Here is a 24,027-nt window from a genome sequence, read left to right as displayed (position 1 = left end):
GAGAAGATGAGAGAACAGCGAGGAGAGGAGAAGAGAGGAGAGGAGAGGAGAAGAGAAGAGAGAAGAGGAGAAGAGACGATGAGAGCACAGAGAGGAGAGGAGACGAGAAGAGAAAATGAGAGAACAGAGGAGAGGAGAGGAAAGAGAAGAGAAGAGAAGAGAACAGAAGATGAGAGAACAGAGAGGAGAGGAGAACAGAGGAGAGGAGAGGAGAGGAGAGAACAGAGAGGAGATGAGGGGAGGAGAGGAGAGGAGAGGAGAAGAGATGAGAGGAGAAGAGAAGATGAGAGAAGAGAAAAGAGAAAAAAGAGGAAAAAAGGAAAGAAGAGAAGAGAGGAGAAAAGTAAGGAGAGAGAAAAGAGGAGAAGAAATGAGAAAAGTTGAGAGGAGAAGAGAGGATGAGAGAGGAGAAAAAGAATTTGAGAGGGGTGTGTATTGTCTGAGCAGGTGTGTAATGTGGGGGTGAGAGAGTGATAGAGAGTGTGTTTTAGGGAGCGCAGGTGGAGGAGTGTGTGCACTCATTGCTCATGTGTGTGTGTTTGCATAGCATGATGGCACTCACATTATGAGGGAGGAGGACAGAGGGGGCTGCTTGCATGTCTCTGTGTGTATGTGAGTGTGTGTGTGTGTGTGTGTGTGTGTGTGTGTGTGTTTTGTCTGATCAGGTGCCTGCTGCACAGATGGTCACTCGTATCTCAGTCTGTGACCGACTCTGCTGTTGCCAGGAGACTGAGGTCGCAAGGTCAGGGGTCATGCCACCATACACACACGCGTGTCATGAAGGTGAGACAATCCAGCTGCCCAACCTGGCAGCCAAGAGCACACACACACACACACACACACACAGCCATGCACAGTTATACACAGTGCAGAAGGTGGATATGTTATGAAACAGTGCCATCTGTTGGTAGAAGACTATACTGCATATTCAGACTAATTCTGTGGCCTAACATTTTAAGTGGGACATTTTTCATAACATCATTAAAGTGTTTTCTTTCTAATTAGGACTAATTATAGAAATGACTGACAAATACAGTAGCACACTTAGCAACACCTGAGCAACCATCTGAGATACCACTGCGATCACCTGAGATACCAACACCCTAGGAACCTCTATGCAACACTACAGCAACCACCTAAAATACTATATCAACCACCTTGGCACTCAATGGCAACAACTCAATAGCATCAAATTAGCAACACCTTAGCAACCACTTAGCAACACCATGGCAACCACTTGGGATACCCTAGCAACCATCTAGCAACACTGTAGAAAGCACCTGGAATACTATAGCAACCATGTAGCAACAGCCTAGCTACTGTCTGGAAGTGGGAATCACTTTAGTTGCACAACCATTCTGTGTTTTCTCTTTTATTAGCAGCCTTGTGGCTTGTTTTAGTGATATTTTCCTGGGGTTGCCAGTCAAACATGCTTGTTTACCACATGCCAAGATAGCAGTGCTTTCATTTCTGTCCAAAGAAATCCAGTTAAGATTCCTAAGAATTTCTAGTACAAGCATGACTCCCACTTTATAAGGACAACATGACTGGTCAAAGGGACAAAAGGTGTCACAGTAGGCCTACTGTGTCACCTACCCATCTGTCTTCTGGGGTAATGGGGTTCTTGCCTGGCCAGGGAACTGAACCCTAGTACCCTAGTGCTGGGGTGAAGTGAGACCACTGAGCCATTTTCATAAGATTCTTTCATTTCCATAACAAAAAAAAATATACATATGCTTTGATTGTTTGTTGTGGGCGTGTCTGTGGGAGGAGTTGGGCACTGACAATGTTGGAAGAAGCTGGCAGCAGATTTTTAACTTGCACCAATCAGAATTAGGGCAGATTTTTCATCAGCAGCTCCCTGTTTACACACCAAGGCCTCTTTAGTTTAGTTTAATTGACTTCTGAGTGTGTGTGTGTGTGTGTGTGTGTGTGTGTGTGTATGTGGCAAAAAATGTATTTCTTTTCATACATCACCTGGCCTGAACATTGTGTGGCCGAGCTAAAAATCCCTCAAAATCCTCCACCTGAGCAGGACTGATCAATCTGGCAACCCAGCTGAATGCACAGCTCACAGCTGGAGCAAATGGGCAAATTAACACATGCGGTTGCCAGATGTATCAGGCTGAGTAGATGAGCCCAATATGAGCTGTGAGACTCTTACACACACCTGAACAAAATCCATTTAGTCCAACTGCTGAGAGCCTATCATGAACATGTATACATACACACACAACGCGGTTTTCCTCACATACACTCAAAAACAAAATTCCATAGACCAATTTGATTTAATTCTGGACAGCAGTTCCACACAGTTAAATTTCATTTCATAAGCCATGCTAAATGTGTTTCAGTAGTGTTACATCCAGCTAAATTAAAATAAACGTATCCAGTTAATATCACACTCGTATTTGAGGATAAACACATGTCACCGGCGAGGGTGTCATTGCTGCCACGCCCAACGAGTGGCAAAAAGGCCAACTGAGTGGCAGCGTTAGCGTTCAGTGTGAATGCTGTTAAAACACAAAAGCGAGAGAGCTGTTGTGAGATTGACTGTACAAACAGAATAAGCAGGAATTCAGAGCTCCCCCTTTACAGTAGAGCAGAGAAATGAATGGATTTCTGCATCAAAACGGCGATGTGCCCCTCTCCCAGAATTATCCCTAATTTTTCCAGTTCTAGAAGTGTGTGGCAGTTTGGGATCAGCTGTTTAAAGCTGTCTGTGAAATGATCTTGTACTGTGCTGAATTTTTGGCAGTTGAGGAAGAAGTGCAGCTCGTTCTCCACCTCCCCACTCTCACACTGACCACACATTCACCTCTCTCTGGGCAGCCAGGAGCACTTATACCTGCCCGTCTCTATAGCCAGGCATATAGAGGGCACTGAGCTGTCGGCACTGAGCCGGTACTTGGTCAGGATCCGTCTCTGCTGTGGATCTCTGATACTCTGTTTTTATCATACGGAAGCATTCTAGTTTACTCTGAGCCTGAGGTTTGGTTCGCCCAGTACTCTAGATAGCTGTTCTTGCTGCGTGCAATGAGCTGACTGCTGTTTAGACTTTCTTGTTAACCCTAAGAGCGAATACACAGCAACACTAACAGTGGAATATGAGCAAAGGGGCGGGGCTTAACTTAGTCCTTTAGTTTCTTCTAGGGAAATGAAATGATCCTGGTGATGTAATTCAGGAAATTTATAGCTTTCTATTGCCACCAATCAGACTGGCTCCATTCTCTTCTACAGTGCCTTTGTTCACGATCTGCACGTCACTGCACACTTTATGACTGTTGAACTTATTGACACTAGAGAGAGAAAGCGAGAGAGAGAGAGAGAGAGAGAGAGAGAGAGAGAGAGAGAGAGAGATTTCTACCAGACAGACTACTTCAGAGCGACAGTTCTGGATCTTTTGAAAACACCATCACTTAACAGGAATGAAAGGTGCCACAGAATGCATTTATTGAGTATTTTAAGTATAAATAGTAAGTGTGAATTTGGTAGATGCAAAAAAACAAACAAGTTTATTTACCACCCTGTTATTTTGCCTCAAAATAAATATGCTAATTTATTTAATTTGTTATAAAGGGCCTGTTAAAAACAATACGCTCTGCTTTTATTAGCTGGTTTATCAGCTGGTTGTAATTATTCCAGACTCACACTGGATAGTATTGTTTTCCTCTCACTGAGTCCTCTCAGTGCTATGTGCTGTTAGCCGAAGAGATTGCAGCCAGGTTAGTCAGGCTGTGAGACTCACACTCATTAGCTTCCCTGGTTTTAGCTTTCTCCAGTCTTACTGGTAAAGAAAATGAGCCAGGACTTCCCTTAATAATGTGTTTTAGCTCCAGTTTGGTTTGGTTCAACTAGTTTTTGTGGGATGTTGTTGGAGCAGATGTTAAAGAGAACAGATGGTAAATGGCTCGCGTCAGCTTTCAGCCTAGCATGGATCCATGTTGGCGTCTTTAGTTTTTGCTTTGCCGTGTGTTGTGTTTGAGCTCTCTTTCTGCCGACACTGGCCCAGGAAAAAAACATGGTCATGAGGTCTGGTTCAGGAGGCAACCCGTATTCTTATAACTAGCAGAGTCTGGAGGTGATGAGCTGCTCTCTAGTATCAACAACACCCTATTCTCCTGAAGTCACCGCCATGTTCTACTGTTTCGCCAGCTTTCCTAGTGGGCTGGAAGAGCATAAATATTATTGAGTCAATACTATACAATACAATACATCTTTACTGCTCTGTGATTGGTCTCGACTCTGACTTTTGAAGCTTGTCATTTTATTGAACACAAAAAAATGCATCAAAAATCAGTAGAATACATTAAACAGACTCTGATACCTATGAAAGACAGGGACTGATGCCTTAGAACAGCCTGTCTGGGTAGACCAGATATGCTAGGCAGCTAGCCCAGTGATTAATCTAGTAAAATAACTATGTCACATGTTTAGATTTTTGGGTTTAGGATCATTGAGAAACACATTGGGAATGGAAGTACTGTTTTTCTTGCTCATGAAGAGCTTTACTGAAAATGCAAGTGAAAGTAAAGTGGCCAGGAGGAAGGAAGAGAGTAAAACTGAAGGACACACCCTGTGCATTGTGATTTAAAGCAAGTCTTCACAAGTGTAGTGTGAGGGTATAAGGCAAGAGTGGAGTACAAGATTGAAAATCACTTCACCAAAATATATATATATATATTAAAAATAAAATGCATCAATTGATTTTTGTGGTGATCTGTTCTCTTCATTTTTTAAAAATCACAGCTAAGTCAAACCTAGAAAACAACACTGTTATAAAAATTCATAATTCTAAAAGCAAAAAAAAATGTGCACAGGTCATGCTGCTAGCCATCGGCAGCCGGGGCCCTAAGAAAGACCTTGAATTGGCCTTGCTGTCTCCAGGGTAGGTGCTCCAGTGCAGTGCTGGCCGCCACTTCCCTCCCGGTGAGTTGGTTGTTCGGTGATGTTGCAGTGAAGTTGTGTTGGTCCTTATGCTCACTAGTGTTGGGAGCATTGCATGCGATGGGGGAGAATACGAACGGGCTGGGTAATTGGCAAACCAAATTGGGGGGGGGGATGGCTAAAAAAAAAAAAATGTGGTCATGTAGTGGTCCTCAAATATTGATGGCAGTTGTCTGAGAATGAGCCATATTTGTAATTGTAGTGGAACATTTGAAAGTTATTATGGGTAGAGCCTCAGTATTTCAGGTAAAGGCAAGCACAGGTAAATGGTCCTAAGCTTGTTCTTCCAAAACTGTGATGGACAACTAAATAACCATCTGCGTGATTCACCTTGAGAGACTTAGACACGCCCACATTTCCACATAACTCATCGTGATCAGGGGTTTGGAATTTGCCCATATATTTATTTACACATTTATTATCCTCTGTCTGTACTGTGTTGTGTTGTCTGTCCGCACTTGTTTGTTGTATGCACTGTCTATGTTGCACCATGGTCCTGGAGGAACGTTGTTTCGTTTCACTGTGTACTCTGTATGTAGTTGAAATGACAATAAACCCACTTGACTTGACTTGACTTGACTATATGCACATATATATTTAAAAATAAATTACATATATTCTGACAGATATGCTGACGCATTGACAACAACCAAAAAGAGCTGAGCTGAACCAAAGTCAAACCTAAACTGAAGGTCAAATTAGCGCTTCAGAAACATGCTTTAAACCACTGATAAAAACCTCATGAATAGTTTGTAGCGCTCGGCTCAATACTGCAGAATCTTTCACTTGTGCAGATCTCCACATCAAGGAGGGTTTTCCCCATTAGAATGTGGATAAGCATAACCTGCAAGCTAATAGTCCCTTTTTGTTGAAGTGGAGGACTTTATCCAGAAACAGACGATATGTCTTGGACTGCATACAGGGCTCAACAGGTACCTTAACCAACCTCTATTTAGTTGGTCCTGGTGTTTTGAAATTGTTACCATTGCAGAGCAAAATCTTATTTATTGTGGAACTACTTCTTGTATTAAATAATAAAAGCTGTATTCAATTCAGGACTTCTTAGATTTATTTAGTTTCTTTATTTTGTAAAAACTGTTGTATAAAAGCAATTGAAGACTTAAGGTCATGTGATATTGAGAATATTGTGTGTTATTGCATGTTCTATTGCATAAATATATTATAAATGTATGTAAATATCATATATTGGACATATACGCAAAATATTTAGAACAAATATGAATGCATATATCACTGCTGTCTAATGAAAACCATGTATCTCCATATATGTCCATTTTTAGTTCTCTCCATGGTTTGAACACTGTATACACTGTACACTGTGTGAATAATTATTGGTGAATGGACCAATAGAAATGCTTTAAATTCCTTAGAATAACCTCTTCATTTATATTGACTTCCATTTAAAGTCCATTTTTGCATTCTCCTGTAAACTCACCATTTTGGAGATACATGCAATAGGCAGTAAACATATATGTGAATATCAGTTATAGTACAAATGTATATGTGTGTTATACATGTGATCACTGTCTAACCCCATTTAACTTCTGAAAATTACATCATGTCTATCTGGCACTTATTACTGCATCAAACTTTCATGATAAATGAACTAATAGGAATGCTCCAAAATTGACATGTGCCCTTTAGATCTTTTCTTATGTGCTTTTTGTGTGACAGCGACACTTTTCTATCATATATTGTTAAATTGTGTACACTCATATATGACTAAAATGTCCATCATTTGAAAAATGGCCATATATGTTGACCTATATATAAATCACTTGTATTTCAATATGTGACAAATATATGTCGGATACAATGGAATTCCTTATATTTCAATATATGACATAGATTTATATACGTGGTGTTATGAAATAACAAACATCTTGAAGAGGAGGAACATGCCTGAAGCCCCTCCTCTGTTTCGCAACCCTCCACGACCCTGTCATCTCTGAAATCTCTCATTCCTATCTACACTTAGCAGATAGGAGAGGGAGGACTGGCTTCCTACGACAAGCAGAAGCCACCTGAACTCTAGCTCAAAGTTCTCAGAGTCACCTCCCCTCTCTCCAGTCTCTTCTTAAATCATCACATGCTCATGGCATCATTCGAACTGGCATAATTGCCATATATCAGATTTCCATATGGGAGAAGTTACCTAGCGTTACATTTGGTCCCGCTGACAGATCTGATCCCCAAGTTGTCATGCCATTAAAGCTAATATGTTTGGGCTTCTAATGAAGATATTTTTAAAAGGTGCTATTTTTAAAAGGTTACTATGTTAAGTGACCGTTAATTGATAACTGTTTTTGCCTTGGCAGAGTTAGTTTGTGACCTAAAGCTTGGGTGAAGCGAGCTTGGGTCCGGAAGGCCATAGGTTCGCGTGGGGCCGTAGCACCGGTAGAAAGCAGGGGTGGTGACATTTACAGCTGAGGTGGCTTTAGAAAGGCACCTAAAACCCGCAGATGCACCTTGACTGCATGGATTGATGCTTAATTTTATGCACCTGTGGCAACAGGACTTAATAAAACACCTGAATGTAACGATTATGAGGTGTGTCCCAATACTTTTGTCCAAATAATGTACTTACTATTTATACATAACAAGGTAATATACTCCGTAAAAGCATTCGGTGGCACCTTTAATAATGGATACTTGCATGTTACACAGGTTAGACTCACACAACAGTGAGTTGTAGGCTTGGATAAATACAGGTTATAAAGCTCTTTCATAGGAAACATTGTAAAAATAAGGTGAACATTGCGTTTGTGTTGGAAGTGCGCCACTATTAACAGTGTTTGGATCAAAGAGCCCTGTGTTATGAGTGTTCCTCTTGTCACTTTCTGTCTCGGCTTGCACAGTCCCTGCACTGACAAAAGCACTGCTTAAATGAACCTGATTGACCTGTTTACTCTGGTTCCACATGAATTTAATATCCTACACCAACAGTGTTTTGTCTCACAGTTAAATTTCCTTTGGCAGTAACTGTGCTGATGTATTTTATTCATATGGTAATTATGTATGTATTTGAATCCCGTGCTTTACTGCAGGATTTAGGCTGCACTGTTCTCCTAAAGTCATATCAGACATGATTTTATGCATTACTGAGCAGTATGCAATGTACTGTGTTATCATAAACAGACACAAAGTTATTTTCTGATAGAATTAACTGCAAGTAGTTATGTTTAAAAGTTTTGGTATTTCTTGCTCCTGGGCCCCCCTTACAGTCAGGAAGTGTCATTCGTGCTTTGCCCCCCCTAAGAGGCAGGTTTTACACACGCATTTCTGGACAAGCTGAGAAATATAGAACCGTCAGTGACAGAGAAAGAAGTATGTGGGCTGAGCGGTAGAGTAATATTACAGGATTTTTCACAAATAGGTTACATGATTTGTTACTGAGTTCTCGTGAGTGTTGTCCTCCCCACTTCACCAGGCAGTTAACCTTGGTTACCCTACATCATTTTTACCCCAGTTTTAGCCTCGATTCTCAGTCTAGCTGTGTCTGTGCTGGTTGTCAAGTCGACAGTTGGAGAGAAAATCATGTAGTGTATGTTGATGCATGTTGAATACGGCAGGGCCATTTACGGTGGAATGGAATGGAATTATTCGTTAAATAAAAAAAAAAAGCAACAACTGCCTCTTGCGTTGGGTAGTCGCTAATATGTGGTGTGCTTCTGACATCCAACTCCCTCTGAAGTCTGTACAGACAATGTTAACTCTGACCATGTCTTTCCACCCACAACCTCACCTAAATTAGTTTTTTACTTTTTCACAAAACTGCTATTTTCAGGTAGGAATGCTTAATATTGTTGCTTTAAAAGATCTGCTGCTGACACCTTGGTGCCAGATACCTCAGGACACCGCCACACAATATTAGTCAAGTCACGTCAGGTCATGGTTTATTTGTCATTTGCATAACATGTCAGGGCACTCAAGCTTGTGAAGAGGCTCAGGTAATTACTCTGCAGCACTATAACACTATATGTATTACATATACAGAACAAGAGCCTACTGAAGTCATATAAAATATATATAGTTAGTTAAAATATATACAATAAGTTAAAATAAATGAATAAATATGCAATGTGCAAAGTCAACCGTTCCTCTCTAGAGAGGCCACCCAGCTGCTCGTTCAGTCTCTCGTCACTTCAAGACTTGACTACTGCAACTCTCCTCTGGCTGGTCTGCCTCTGCGCACCATCAGGCCCATGCAACTCATCCAGAATGCAGCGGCACGGGTCGTCTTCAATGTCCCTAAATTTAGCCATGTAGCTCCTCTGCTGTGTTCCTTTCACTGGCTTCCTGTAGCTGCTGCCCGCATCAGATTCAAAACCCTGATGCTGGCCTACAAAGCCAAGAACGGACCAGCCAGCCCCTCCATACTTGATGGCAATGGTCAAAAGCCGATCCACACCATAAGCCCTTCGAGCTTCAAGTACGGCTCGGCTCGACCCGCCATCCCTCAAAATCCACGGAAGACAAGCGTCCAGGCTCTTTTCTGTCCTTCACCAAAGTGGTGAAATAAAGTTCCCCTGGGTGTCTGAACGGCAGAGTCGCTCGCTGTCTTCAAACGCAGACTAAAGACCCACCTCTTCAGAGAGGACTTGGGTGAATAGTAGAGTACTATGGTCTCCATATTGACTTGTGTTTAGTAATGTCTAAAGCCTAATTTTTAGTCTATTCAAACTAGCTGAGGTTTTTCTTGGGTAAATCGCAAAGCATTTTTGTAAGTCGCTCTGGATAAGAGCGTCTGCTAAATGCTGTAAATGTAAATGTAAACAGCAGCCCAGTGTATAATACAACATCAAAAGAAAGTAAGGAAGTAAGAATCTCCATTGTAATATTATATTTAAGTGGCTTTGTGACAGTGTCAGTATTAGTTATGTAATATAATTATAATGTTACTCAGCGACCAGGATATTAGATGAATTGAATGAATAGTCAGAACAATTTTAATGCTGATATTATGTTTGCTTTATAAAGTTTAATGCTGATATTAATGCATTATATTATATTATATTATAATTAATGTTTGACCTTAATACACTGCTAGCAAAACTATTACTACTACTACTATCACTATTATCATTTATACCAATAATACTGCTGCCATTACTATCATTACTGCTTCTACTACTACTATCACCACTATGACTACTGCATTCACTATCACTACCACTACTCTATGACTATTATCACTGACAGTAATAATAGCAAATAAAAATAAGTTTTTTTTTTCCATCTATAAGATTGACCCAATATGACTAAAACAGTAACATTTAACACACATCAAAGAGTTAAACAAAGAGACTAAATATGACAATCATAGCAGTAAAATGATAGTGCTGAAATTGACTTCACTGGAAATCAGAACACTAGCTGAAAGCAGGTAGTTAGTTTTACCCTTGGGCTAGAACAAATTGCAACAGAGGCAAAATGCCAAAAAAAATAAATTTTCACTAAGATTATTTTTACTTATTATCACACGAGAATAAGTGGAGAGCAAGACCTTTAACCCCTCTCTTCTCCGGGGTTGACTGACCAATGGCTGACCAAACTGGGATATACTGTATATCATAATATACAGAATACTGTGTTATGACAAAGCAAACACATATTAATTAAATACCCTGAGAGAAAACAGCAAGGCAAAAGAGCAGAGGTCAGAGCAGGAGTGTAGTGTGTGTGTGTTCTGATTTACAACCCTATCCCAGAAGTCAGCCACAAAAGAAGACAAACATTAATTATGACTCCCCTCTCCTCACCCCATGATTCTCTGTCCCAACCTGTTAAGATATGCTTTGTGTTGGATATGGAAGACCTTTCATTCTATGTGGTTCGTATTCAAAAAGAAAAGTTTTTAGAAGATAAAACCTAGACATTGTATGTGTGCTGAGTCACTGCTTAGAAGATTAAGATCGTCCTCAGCAGCCATTGCACAGCAGTACAATGGAATTTAGGCTATGTATTTTACCCAGCAGTGGCACACACTAGTGACAAAGTACAGTCAGCACACACACACAAAATAACTGGGGGGTTAGATGTCTTTTTTAACTTCAGCTGTGAGAAGGAGGAGTGTTCTATCACACTCCCCTTATTGTCCCCTCATAATACTCCCCTTATCTACTCCTCTATTATATCCTTTGCTCATCTATGACATCATTTACTTTTCTTTGACATTCTCTACTCTTCTATGACATCCTCAACCCCTCTGTCATCATATACTCCTCTATGACATCATCTACTCTTCTGTAATAACCTCTACCCTTTTACAACATTTTCTACTCCTTTATAACATGATCTACTCCTCTAGTACATATTTTGCTCTTCGATGGCATCCTCTACTTTTCTATGACATCATCTACTCTTCTGAAACATCATTGACTCCTCTACTTCTCTCTGACATCATCTAGTACCCTATGACATCATCTACTCCTCTATATCACCTACTCTTCTATGACATCCTCTACTCGTTTAAGACTTCCTACACTACTCTGTTATCAAACACTCCTCTATGACATTATCTACCCCTCTATGACAGTATCTATTGCTTTATGATATCATCTACTCCTCTATTACACATTTACTCTTCTACAACAATATCTACCCCTCTATTACATAATTTGCTCTTCTATGATATTGACTACTCTTCTATAACATCTTCTAATCTTCGGACATCCTCTTCTCCTATGTCATCATACATCCCTCTATGACATCCTCTGCTCTTCTATGACATCATCTACATCTTTATGACATCCACAACTCCTCTATGACATAATCTACTATTCTACCACATCCTGTACCCCTCTATAACTTCATCTAGCCTTCTATGTCATGATTTACTTTTACTCTACTTCTACTCTTATTTGGCGTCCTATGCTGTGCAATGACATCCTCTCCTCTTTTATGGAATCCTCCACTCCTCTATGACACCATCTATTCTTTTATGACATTAGCTACTCTGTAATGACATCCTCTGTGGCTTTATCACATTCACTGCTCCTCTATGACATCATCTGCTTTTCTATAACATCCTCTACTCCTCTGACATCCTCGACGCCTATATGATATCCTCTACTCCTCTATGACACCATTTATTCTTTTATGACATTGGCTACTCTACTGTAATATCCTCTATATCTGTATGACACCCTTTAGTCCTCTATGACATAATCCACTGTTCTATGACACCCTCTATGCCTCTGACTTCACCTTTTCTTCTATGACATCCTCTTTTATGACATACTGTACACCTATATGACATCCTCTAGTCCTCTATGACATTATGTACTCCTCTATAACATCCTCTACTCTTATATAACATCATCTACTCCTCTATGACACGATTTACTCCTCTATTACATCCTCTACTCTTCTGGCATCCTATCCTCAACATCATCTCTTTGACATCATAATATCCTCTACTTATCTATGACATCATCTACATATTTATGACATCCTCTGTGACATCATCTACTTCTCTTTGGCATCATGTACTCCTCTATGACATTTACTCCTCTATATCATCTGCTCTTCTACAACATCCTGTACTCATCTATGACATCATCTACATCTTTATGACATCATCTACCATTTATTGACATCCTCTACTCCTCTATGAGATCTATAAGATGAGATCATCTATTGCTCTATGACATCCTCTGCCATCCTATGACATTCTTTACTCATTGATGACATCCTCTGTCATAGGGAGGTCTTTACACTAGATGTTGGACAATGTCAGTTATGGGTGCAATTTGAAAGTTAGTGACTTCACATATGAATAGGTGTGTCTAAATACATTTGGACATACTTTACAACAAGCCCTTTGCAGGTCAAATGTTAAAGGCCTAATGTTAATCCCCTTTGTATCAGTCCACTTGCACTTAAGACAGCTCCATGGAAACCGTAACATGGTAGGGTCTGGATTCTGGAATCATCCATAGCCACAGTAGTACTTTGCATTAGGAGAACACTGACATTTAGAAGGATCATGGATGCTGCTTAACATTAGATCTGTCTCATATGGTAATGTATTGTCAAAGGTGGGATATATTTAGGGCTACATCTATTTTGAGAATGCTTAGGTTACCAGACACCTCATTAAACCAGGGAATTTGTCCTCCCTTACAGAGCAACCAGAGCAACCTTGATCAATCAAACCTTCTGGTGATCTACTTTTCTGAGAATGTAGTCCATTTGTAAACACCTGATCCAGTCTGTGTCATCAGTAGAACATTGATGTATTATTTAGCAAATACAACTGGCAAGGGTTAAGGGTCTAATGCTCAAAAGTTATTTAAAGATTAAAGGACAATATTAAAGCAAAAAGAATTGTTCACAGTGGTGGTGAATAAAATCAGATGTCTGAAGGCTTTAATCACAGCAAGTTATTCTATTAAATACCACTGCTTGATGTCTGACTCATTGAGTGCATTTACATACACATTAAAATTTAAACTGCAGAAAGTTAAATTTTACTTCAATGATCTGATAATGAGAAAACTCTAAACAAATTATTTCTTTCTAAATATACAGTGGGCACTTTTACAGTTGCTTAGAAAATCACTGAAAAACTCACAAAAATGCAGCATGTGGTGAGAAATCCAAGCTTCTTGTACAGTTTTCTTATTAAGATAAGATTAAGAAAGAGTCTCTTTACTGGTAAATATTTATTTGGCTCTAAATTGCATAAATACAGTAATGTGTTACCATTTTACATTTGTAGCACTGAAATTAGCCCTTTTTACAAAGGGGGTGTCTCAAACCCTAAGCCCTAAATTTCAACTCGTACAAATCATTCTAAAATCATTTTTTTCACATTTTTAAAAATTACTTTTTTATTATTAGTTTTAAGTTGAAATAAGAAAACACCTCCAGGTTCAGTGTCACTACCAAAACACATTTTTAGTCTAGATTTGCAGTATTTTCATAGATGAAGCCTTATTTTAGCCAGATTTATTTTTTGAACTGAAACTGCACCCCTCTCCCTAATGGCCATGTAATAATTAGTGCGATCCGACTGTTTCAGAGTAAATGTGTCACTACTGAAAATCAGAAAGTAACATTCTCTCTGAATTGTCCTTACTGTACACACTGAACATAATTTTTCGTTTTATTAAAAATTGTATGTGTTTAAAGCTGTGTTTGCTGGCCATGCACTTACTAATTATGCTCAAAACAAGATTAAATTGTAATTAAAGAATTTGGTAAAGGTACATGGTTGTTTTGGCAGTGACAAAATGGAAAGTTTCATCTTTATTTTCTTAAAATAAACAAAATTAAGGCACAGATTTAATTACAGGCAAGTATTTTCAGTCCAAAGTCTCAAGTCTGAAATGTGTTTTACTTTATGTATTTATGCAGGAAGAAGAACACACAAAAGCCATTCCATTCTTTTTTGTAATAAAAAGGTTTATTTGAGTGTGTGAAAGTTATAAAGAGTGTTTCTGCTTTAAAAGCTTTTTGAATGGCACACAAAACAGGGCAGCCATCAGAGAGAGTCTTAAACGCATTATTTAAAACAAGTTTCATTCTAAGAATAAGGAGAGACTGAAAATGTTCATATTACACATGTGTTGGACTCTTTAAAATGAAATCACTATTATTAAGTGATTATTAATTATCATTTTGAAACTATTTCTGATCTCTAATGCACTAAAGGACCAAGCTGTCCTTTACTTCAGCTACAAGAGAAAAATAATACGAAAAGATTTGTCCATCTAAACAAATTAATATGGAAAACAATGTTAACAATGTTGTTTTGCATTTAATAATCTATAACTACAATTCATAGATCAGAAAACAGATTTAAAGACTGTAAGATTAAAAATGTAGCAAAACACAGAGAATATAAAAACATGTATAGACAAATGACTATTGTCACCACAAAAAACAAATTAGTCACTAACGAGTGTTTTGTAAAAATGTGTAATTACAAACTTCTATTACCAAAGAATAGTCCCACCAGTTTGTACAGAAGTCCCTGTAGTTAATCATGGTGTGTATCTTGGTGTGTAATACATTTTGGAGTGATATTTGTTCATTTAAATGAGTAAATTTTATGTGTTTTATGAAGAATGATTGCAATCAGAGTCTGAAAATAATTACTTATAATTAAAATAAATGAAAACTGTTCAATTAATTTAGCAGTGGAAACCTTCTGATAATAACATAGCGGATATGATATATTGCGGATGTATATATATTAGCGGACAATATATATCTATAATAATATAATAATATCTATATATATATTATATTTATATTTATATATTATATTTATATATATTAAGACTTTGTATTACAGTTTATTGCAAATTTTTCACATTGTGACACATTTTGGAAAAAGGTAAAAACATTAAACAGTAAAAAATCCTATAGCAAATTTAAGAGTACTTTTACTAGATACTTCAGATATGACACAATGTACATATGGACAAAACTGAAAACAAAATTATAATAAACACGTCATTTTAAAATGTGTTTATAGTGCAGTATGTAATTATATGAAATGAACCATATTTAGTGTTTTTTATGTTTACAACATCTATTTGATGAAAAAAAAGTTTTAGTAGTTTACTATTTACTATTTTTATTTTATATATACATGCACACATACATTTATATAAAGAGAGAGTGATGTATCATTCGTTTACACTTAGAACAACACACATACATACACAAAACATATATATATATATATAGATAGATAGATAGACAGATAGATAGATGGATGGATGGATGGATGGATGGATGGATGGATGGATGGATGGATGGATGGATGGATGGATGGATGGATGGATGGATGGATGGATGGATGGATGGATGGATGGATGGATGGATAGATAGATGCATGTTTTTGTTTTTCTAAGTAAAAACTACGATAATATCCTCAAAAATACCTTTCAACACTTATATACCTTTCAACACTTAACACTTATATATACATATGTGTGTGTGTGTGTGTGTGTGTGTGTGTGTGTGTGTGTGTGTGTGTGTGTGTGTGCACTAAAGCACTGAAGCACTGAAGGTGAAAAAAATATTGTCATTATATTATAGCATTCTAATCAGTCCTTCTCTAATCAGTCCTTCATTAAAGTTAATCAGCTCTTGATGGAACAAACCCATACAGTATCTGGAGTTCACAGTGAAGAACCAAATCTGTGTTTTAGTATCTGTTCTTATCACCAACATATCAATAACTTTATTGACCAACAGCACTGCCTAACTACTGCCTTTATGTTAACCTGTGTTTATTCTAACATGCTGCCAAACAGTTATTGCTGAAGCTGCTGTTGGAAAAAGCCTAAAACTAAATATTCACAATACAGATGTGCTTATTAAAAATAAAATAATTCAATTTCCATTTCTAACAACATATATTTAGTTTTTTTTTCATAATTATTTGATTATCCATTTTTATTTGTTGGTAATATTAATATATTGTATTAATATAAGATATTCAGCCAAATAAGTGCACTAATAAAAAATAACAGTGCATTTACACTACTTTACTATGAGTGACTTATGGAACTGTAGTGAAATGTCTTACTACATCCAGCATCTACCAGCATAGAAACAAAATCTCATAAGTCTAATAAAGTATTATAACTTTACCATTAAATTACAAAACATAGGAAATGAAACACCCTCAAAGTATGGAAAGGTTAATGATTTACGTGGCAAAGATCACTCCTTCACTCCTCCACATCCCTCACAACCACGTTGGTAGTGCTACCAGGCAGCTTGCAGCCTTCCTGGAGACCCTGGCGCACGTGGCCTGTATTCTGTAGGTCATCTGCTGCTAATGGAAGTTAGAAAATGGCAATATGGAGGCATAGCAGGGTGAAGGCAAACAGCTATGCCAACATCTTGCCATCTTGTCTCTCCAAGTCGGTTCCCCTCGTAGATGCGTGTGTGGGTCCCACATCAATTAAAAGCAGATGTTCTCAGAGGCAGCACGGCTGAGTAAGTGTCAGGAAGGTCACTGAAGGGAAATGCTGGTGGATAAAGTATGTAAAAGCATGTAAGCTTCAGTGGGTTTACTTACAGGGTTTAGGTCCGCTTGTTTCCTCCGCTGGCTGTAAATCCCTGTGAAGTGTGGATGAGCTCCAAGCTGGTGAAGCGAGCCTGTGGAAGTGAGGGACTGAATGAGTGAGGGAGCGAATTTCTCTCTCTCTGTCTCGCTCTCTCACCCTGACTACATTAGTACTCAGGTGGGTCCTGAGTCATAACCTGCTTTCGCTGGAACTCGGTCTAGACTGGTGGAGGCAGATTTGCTGCGTGTTTAGTAATTTCACTGAGTCAAACCCAGCTCTGCAGTGACTCAGTGCTAACTTTGTCCAGCATTGTTTTCTACTGACCCTCTCTTTCCCTCTACCCTGTCATTTTCCTAGTTTTCTTCTGCACCAGGGAGGCTGAACTCCCGCACAGATGAGTGATTTCCTGTGCTCTTACAGGCCCGATTCAACTTACCGTTTGAAGACCACGTGTAGTTCACTGTAAATCAGCATAAGATTAATCACACGCAGAAAGCAGCAGTGCTGTGCAAGTAATGAGTCATGAGTCATGATATTTCTACATTCATAAAACAAAAGCCTGAGGTTTGTAGACTTTAAAGGAACGCTGCAGCCAAAATCAAATCATTTAAGCATCACTATATCTGTAGCAGACATGCCTGTTCACATCCTACAGCAGAGCCGCAGTACTCTCTAGAGCGAGATTTTCCTGTTTAAAGACTAGGAAAACCCTCTGTGATCTTGTGGATCCTGGCAGTGGGAGGAGCTGGCCCACCTCTTTTGGTCCTGGCCTGTGCAGACTATTCATTTTCCTCTATATCAGTGGCTAGGCAAGCAGTCAGAATCGTATTATCACTGTCAGAAGATTCCTGTATTGTGTATTTGTTTACTGAATGCTGATTCTTGTAGTGAGAGAGTGTTAATGAACCAAAACACAAAAAGGAGACAAAATTAGGACTTCTGTCACACTGTTGAGGCTAAGGGATATAACACTGCACTAAAGAACACTGTATAACACCACAAATACACATTAACCCCTTAACACAGAAAGGCTTATTACACATTAAGTCATATTTCTCAGTAACTACAGGGACTTCTGTACAAACTGGTGGGGATATTCTTTGTTGGATAGAACTTACTCTCATAATACTTTCAGCCTTTTTAAGGGATTAAATGCTAGTTTTAGGCTGGACTGACCCCCTAAAGGTTTAAAGTTATTTACACATAAAGGTTACTGTATATTTTACCTAGAATACTTTGGATTGTTGTAAATAATGATATATTATCGGGAAAGGTGGCACAATATTTTCTGAAAATCCCATTTAAAAACTTAAAAAACATTTACCTGGGTAAATATATTGTGATGTTCAAACTGTCCAAACTCATAATATTAAATAATAATATGTTTTATTTAAAGATAAGCTTTCATGCAGGTAACAGCTCAAAGTGCTTTACAGACAGGTAATACAGTAATCGATAAAACTGCAACAGCATTAAAAGACAAAATGATGAGCATTACTAAACTATAGACGGAGACAATCACAGAGCTAAATGTAAAAATCAAAGAACTTTAGCTAACAGCTGAATTTAAAGAGATCATTTTTGAGAATTGAGTCCCGCATTTATCGGAGGAGACGTGTTAAGTCCTTACCCATCTAGTGTTGAGAGTATTGCTAGTGCTGCGGAGAGTTACAAGCTGTTCATTGGCAGCACTAAATTGAGAGAAAGGAAGGAAGTGTTAGTGTTTTTTTTTCTTCATATTTTGGATTAGAATATTGCAAAAATTCATTCAAGTATCAGCAAATCTGGTCCTCGACCTTTGGCTTATTTAACCTGGAACTTACTTGAAAATCAATACAGGCATTCCAGGACCAAATAGGGGCTCCCATGGTTTTAGCATTGGGTCTGATCTTGCACTCAAAATAATGGAGCCAAAAACAGTTCTCTGAATGTTCATCAACAGTAGTCCCCAATCTTCACATCCCAAAAGTCCTAAGTTCAGTGCTTGTAGTTGGCCAACATCGAAAAAAAGATTAGTAGGACTACTTTGTTTAATTAAAATTGTAGTTTGGGAATCATATTATATTTTGTCACTAAAATACTTAAAAAAAAAAAAATAAAAAAAAAACAATTTTAGAGAAAAACTAGAATTAGATTGCTCTCTCACTGAGTGATGGAGTAGGGTTAAGGGTAACTTTCCAGCAGGCCAAATCAAATGTCCTCTTAGGACAACTTTGGCCCACAAGCCACACTTTGGGCAATCTTTTGAATGGATGGACATTTGATTGGCTTTTATGAGTAGTATGTTTGGAGTCAAAGAAAATCATCAAAACAAATGACAAAATGCTAGAGTAGTTCTGTAGCACAGCAGAATCCCTACTCTACTCAAACGCATCTGATTCCACTTATTATGTGCTTTTTGTAAGCACTTTGAAGATGAGTAAGTGTGTTACAACTCTGCAGAGACTCCAAGAGTGCCTAAAAACACAGTCTCAGCTAATGCTGTGTTTAGATGTGTTATTTTATTCTTTCCAATAATGAGTCATTTCCTGGGCAGAGCGAAACAGCCACCACACCTGGACTCTCCTCCCACACTGCAAACACGTATGCAGCCTGATATGCCAATCACAACCCATTCTGTCAAACCCAAAACCTGACACAAGGCAGACGCCCTTTAACCTCACCTTTTGATTCAACTTTGCATTGACCTACATACAGTAAACAAAAACGAAAAGAAGTGATTGCATCAGCCATAGCCTCGCCAGGGCTGCTTAAGCTGATGGTCAGCATTGACAGTCAATCCAGACGATTCTTATGTCTATCATGTGCACAGCATGGGATCGGACAGTGTACACTGTCAGAAAAGAGTTCTGTACAGGTACATTTTTGTTCCTTAGGGTACTAACAGTAGGAGTTTATTGAAGCACTTTTATATAGTTTCATGCTCTCATCATTTTTATTTTTTTTAACTATATGTGTTTCCTTTTACTGCTCCTACTCCCACTTTACATATTATGTGACATTTCATGTTATAATTTATGTTAAGTAAGTTTAAGTAGTACTTTTCTATCTAAAAGGTTTCTATATGGTGAAAAAGGGTTCTTTAACTTTCAACAACAGTGGTATCCATTGCTTAACATTTCTGAATGATTATTTAAAGGACCACAAACAGGGGTTTCTTTAATAGAAAATTCAACCATGAACATAACCATTTTTGTATTTCTTTTTTGTGTTTTGTATTAGAATTTTTAATGTTCATGGTTCCAAATAGGACCATTACATTAACTAAAAAGTCATCAAGGACCTCATTTTAAGGCTAGGTTACTGAATAATTAATAGTAGTTACTGAATACTTGTACTTGTACTGAGTAATTTATAGTAAGTATTAAATCATTCATAGTGGTTACTGAATATGGCATAGTAGATAGTGAGTAATCCACTGTACCTATTTGGTATTTTATAGTTAATATTTAATCATTTACAGTAGTTCCTGAATAATTAATTGTACTTACTGAGTAATTGATTGTAGATGTTGAATAAGTCACAATTGTTACTGAAACATTCATTGCACTTACTGAGTAATTTAGAGTAGATATTGAATAATTCATATTGGTTATTAAATAATTCATAGTGTACTAAATAATTACTTATAGCAGATACTGAATATTTCTTAGTCATTACTCTGTAATTAATAGTAGTAGTAGTAGTAGTAGTAGTAGTAGTAATAGTATGTAACTAGACTAGTTACTGAGTAAGTCATAGTAGACACTGAATAATTGATATTAGTTACAGTTTAATTCATATTATATACAGAATAATTTATATTAGCCACTGAATACGTCACAGTGGTTATTTGATCATTTTAGTACTTATTCAGTAATTCATAATTGTTACTGAATAATTTATAGCAGTTGCTGAAAAATGTATAGTAGTTGCTAATTAATTTATTATAATTACCAAATAATTAACAAAAAAAGAAGATACTGAGTGAAATTAACACATTAAATTTCACATGTGGACACAATGAACAGTGAACAGTTAATTCAATCCAGTAACCTTTACAAATGACAATTAATAAAATGTTTAAAATTTTAACAATGTTTTAATATGTTCTAAGTTTAGTAACTTAAAACACAATGTTTTCAGCAAATTGCATTGCATAGAAAAATACAAAATTATCAGTGTCAAATAAACAGCTTTTTTTTTGTGATAAGGTCTCAGACCTGGATTGGCAAATCAGGCCTTAAGCAAGACATCAGGAGCTCTCAACTGAACCAAACATTCCAGACTCAGAAACTCTCAGAAACTATGAGCTCCTCTGAGCATCTCCCTAAAGATCTGAAAACAAGGTAGAGGAAGGCTGTAGGAAGATACTGTATGTTTTCAGCTTGCTTTTTGTACATGTTGAAAGGACAGTTCAGAGGAACTGTGGAGGTCAAGATGAGATTTAAAGACAGAACTGCATTGTATGCTGGTGAAGAAAATCAGTACAGGCCGTGACTGCATACATGAACCATGCATGAAAGAAGCCAAGAGGGTTGTGCAGACTGTTTTCACTGTGTAGGCTTGCACAAACAATCTTCGTGGAAGCGTCATAAGAATGAAACTGTGTCTTTGACCTCATTGCAAAATTTAAAATTTGAAGTATGCTATTAAACATCTGGACAGGCTGGATCATGCTTTGAGACGATGTTGCCACCTGTGACACTGGCAATATTGTGTGGGTGGACCAAGGTTGGGTTTTGTGCTTTTTGATGAATACGTGGAAAAAATTAAATTGAATTGTCAAAAAAAATTTTTTTGATCAGATCTGAGTAAATAATTATTTATTTTAAAAGAAAAAATAAATGTTTAATTTTTCATTTTTTTTAAGAAACAATTTTGTATGGGGTAAAAAAAAATCCACCTCCACTTGTGCATTATAGATGCCACAATGTCAAACTACATGAACTTAAAAAATGCTTTTTCACTTTTACATATTTAATGTTTTGATAGGCTAACTTGATAGGCACATTAGAAATTGTTAAAAACTCAGTGTTTTTATGTTTGTTTAGCTACAGAGACAGTTTACTTCCTCACAATTAAAAAAATACAAAACTTTAATTCAAACTCAAATGTGTTTTTTTCCACATGTATAAAATAGATCTAACCATTAATGATTATTATTGCCAAACATTAACTTATTATTTTTTTATTTTTTATTTTACTTTTTTCATTGTAGTCAGTAGATTTTCTGGCCATCTTGAAGATATCATGTCTGCTGAGATTCACTTTCTCATGGGAAATAAAAGTCAAATCATGTTTTTTTGGTTTAAATTAAACGCCACTAAACGTGGTTTTTGCTTACTCAGTTTATTCAGCGTCTCGGGTTAACCTTCTGTCCAGTGACTCGCCCTGACTCATGCCCTGTGCGGTACTTTGAGCTCCACGTTTTTGCCCCATTTATGAGTCCAGTCGCCAGTGAATCACCAAACACACTACAACTGGGACACATTTACACCACGCCGGCATCAGCAGCTTCAGCAGTGTTTCACTTCTATGGTCTACTCACTTCATTTTAATGCATTAAATGCTTAGCTTGTTGTCGGCAAAAGCCATTTATATGAAGCTCTTATTTCCTCATTTCATTTACAGTAAGCCATAAAGTACAGGCGATAAATCCATGACCTCAAGTAGACCGTTGCCACTGTCTTAAGAGAGATAAAGCAGGGCTTCAGATTAAAATGACTGCTTTCAGTACACTTCCATCTATTCCACTGTGAGTCCACATCACATAGGCGGAATTATGATTCATATACTGACCTTTAGTTTGTTTTCTTACATGACACTACCCCTATATTGGTGGGCTAAATGATCGCTTCTCAGGAGCTAAAAGGTTGTGTTTCTACAAGATGGTTTAACGTAATTATCTCTCCTTTCCCTGGAAGTTTCATCATCAAAGTCTTACGCATCATCAGCTCAGAATTCCCTCTCATTTTCAGACACATGTGCACATTCTTACCACTATTACACTACATAATACACTTACAGTGAAAGCTTAATGCAGTGGACATATTAAGAATTTCATTAAAGAAGAACCCCTAATATTTCTGTTGCATGTGGAGCACATAGCTGACTATTGTGGACTATCATTTTTCTGGTGCCTAGTTAAGGGCATAAAACCTTCTGTTGACTTGAAACACATTTATAGTAAAAGCCAATGAGCAGATCTTTCTTACATTTGTATTTTATAGAAATGACCTGATAATGCTTAGTGGTAACTGAATAATTCATATTAGTTAATCAAAAATGTATAGTGGTTACAGACAAAAAACTTTATATTGAACAATTTAAAGTAGTTACTGAATAATAAAGATACTGAATCCTTTTAGCAGTTACTGAATACTTCATAGCGGTTACTAAATACTTCATAGCAGTTACTAAATACTTCATAGCGGTTACTAAATACTTCATAGCGGTTACTGAATACTTCATAGCGGTTACTGAATACTTCATAGTGGTTACTAAATACTTCATAGTGGATACTAAATACTTTATAGTGGTTACTGAATACTTCATAGCGGTTACTAAATACTTCATAGCGGTTACTAAATACTTCATAGCGGTTACTGAATACTTCATAGCGGTTACTGAATACTTAATATTGGTTACTGAATACTTCATAGTGGTTACTGAATACTTCATAGTGGTTACTAAATACTTCATAGTGGATACTAAATACTTTATAGTGGTTACTGAATACTTCATAGCGGTTACTAAATACTTCATAGCGGTTACTAAATACTTCATAGCGGTTACTGAATACTTAATATTGGTTACTGAATACTTAATATTGGTTACTGAATACTTCATAGTGGTTACTGAATGCATCATAGCGGTTACTGAATACTTCATAGCGGTTACTGAATACTTCATAGTGGTTACTGAATAATTCATAGTAGTTACTAAATAATTCATAATATTTAATGAATAACTCATAATAGTTACAGAATACAGAATAATAAGTGTTTATTGAATATTTACACTAGTTACTGAATAATAC

General features: G+C 37.3%; 1 protein-coding gene across 1 annotated transcript in view; it reads left to right on the top strand.

The window, feature by feature from the left end:
- Positions 1-748: 748 nt before the first annotated feature.
- Positions 749-24,027, top strand: part of LOC140546864 (hepatocyte growth factor activator) — a 64,033-nt gene continuing 40,754 nt past the window's right edge. Inside the window, exon 1 of the mRNA XM_072670287.1 lies at positions 749-783. Within this exon, the coding sequence (XP_072526388.1) occupies positions 778-783 (6 nt within the window). The 5' untranslated portion in view covers positions 749-777. The remainder of the gene's footprint in view (positions 784-24,027) is intronic.

This window comes from Salminus brasiliensis, chromosome 24 (assembly GCF_030463535.1).
Source record: "Salminus brasiliensis chromosome 24, fSalBra1.hap2, whole genome shotgun sequence".
In the NCBI taxonomy this organism is placed as follows: Eukaryota; Metazoa; Chordata; class Actinopteri; order Characiformes; family Bryconidae; genus Salminus; species Salminus brasiliensis.
The sequence above is the reverse complement of the archived record's forward strand: the minus strand, read 5'-3'. Positions and strand labels throughout refer to the sequence as shown.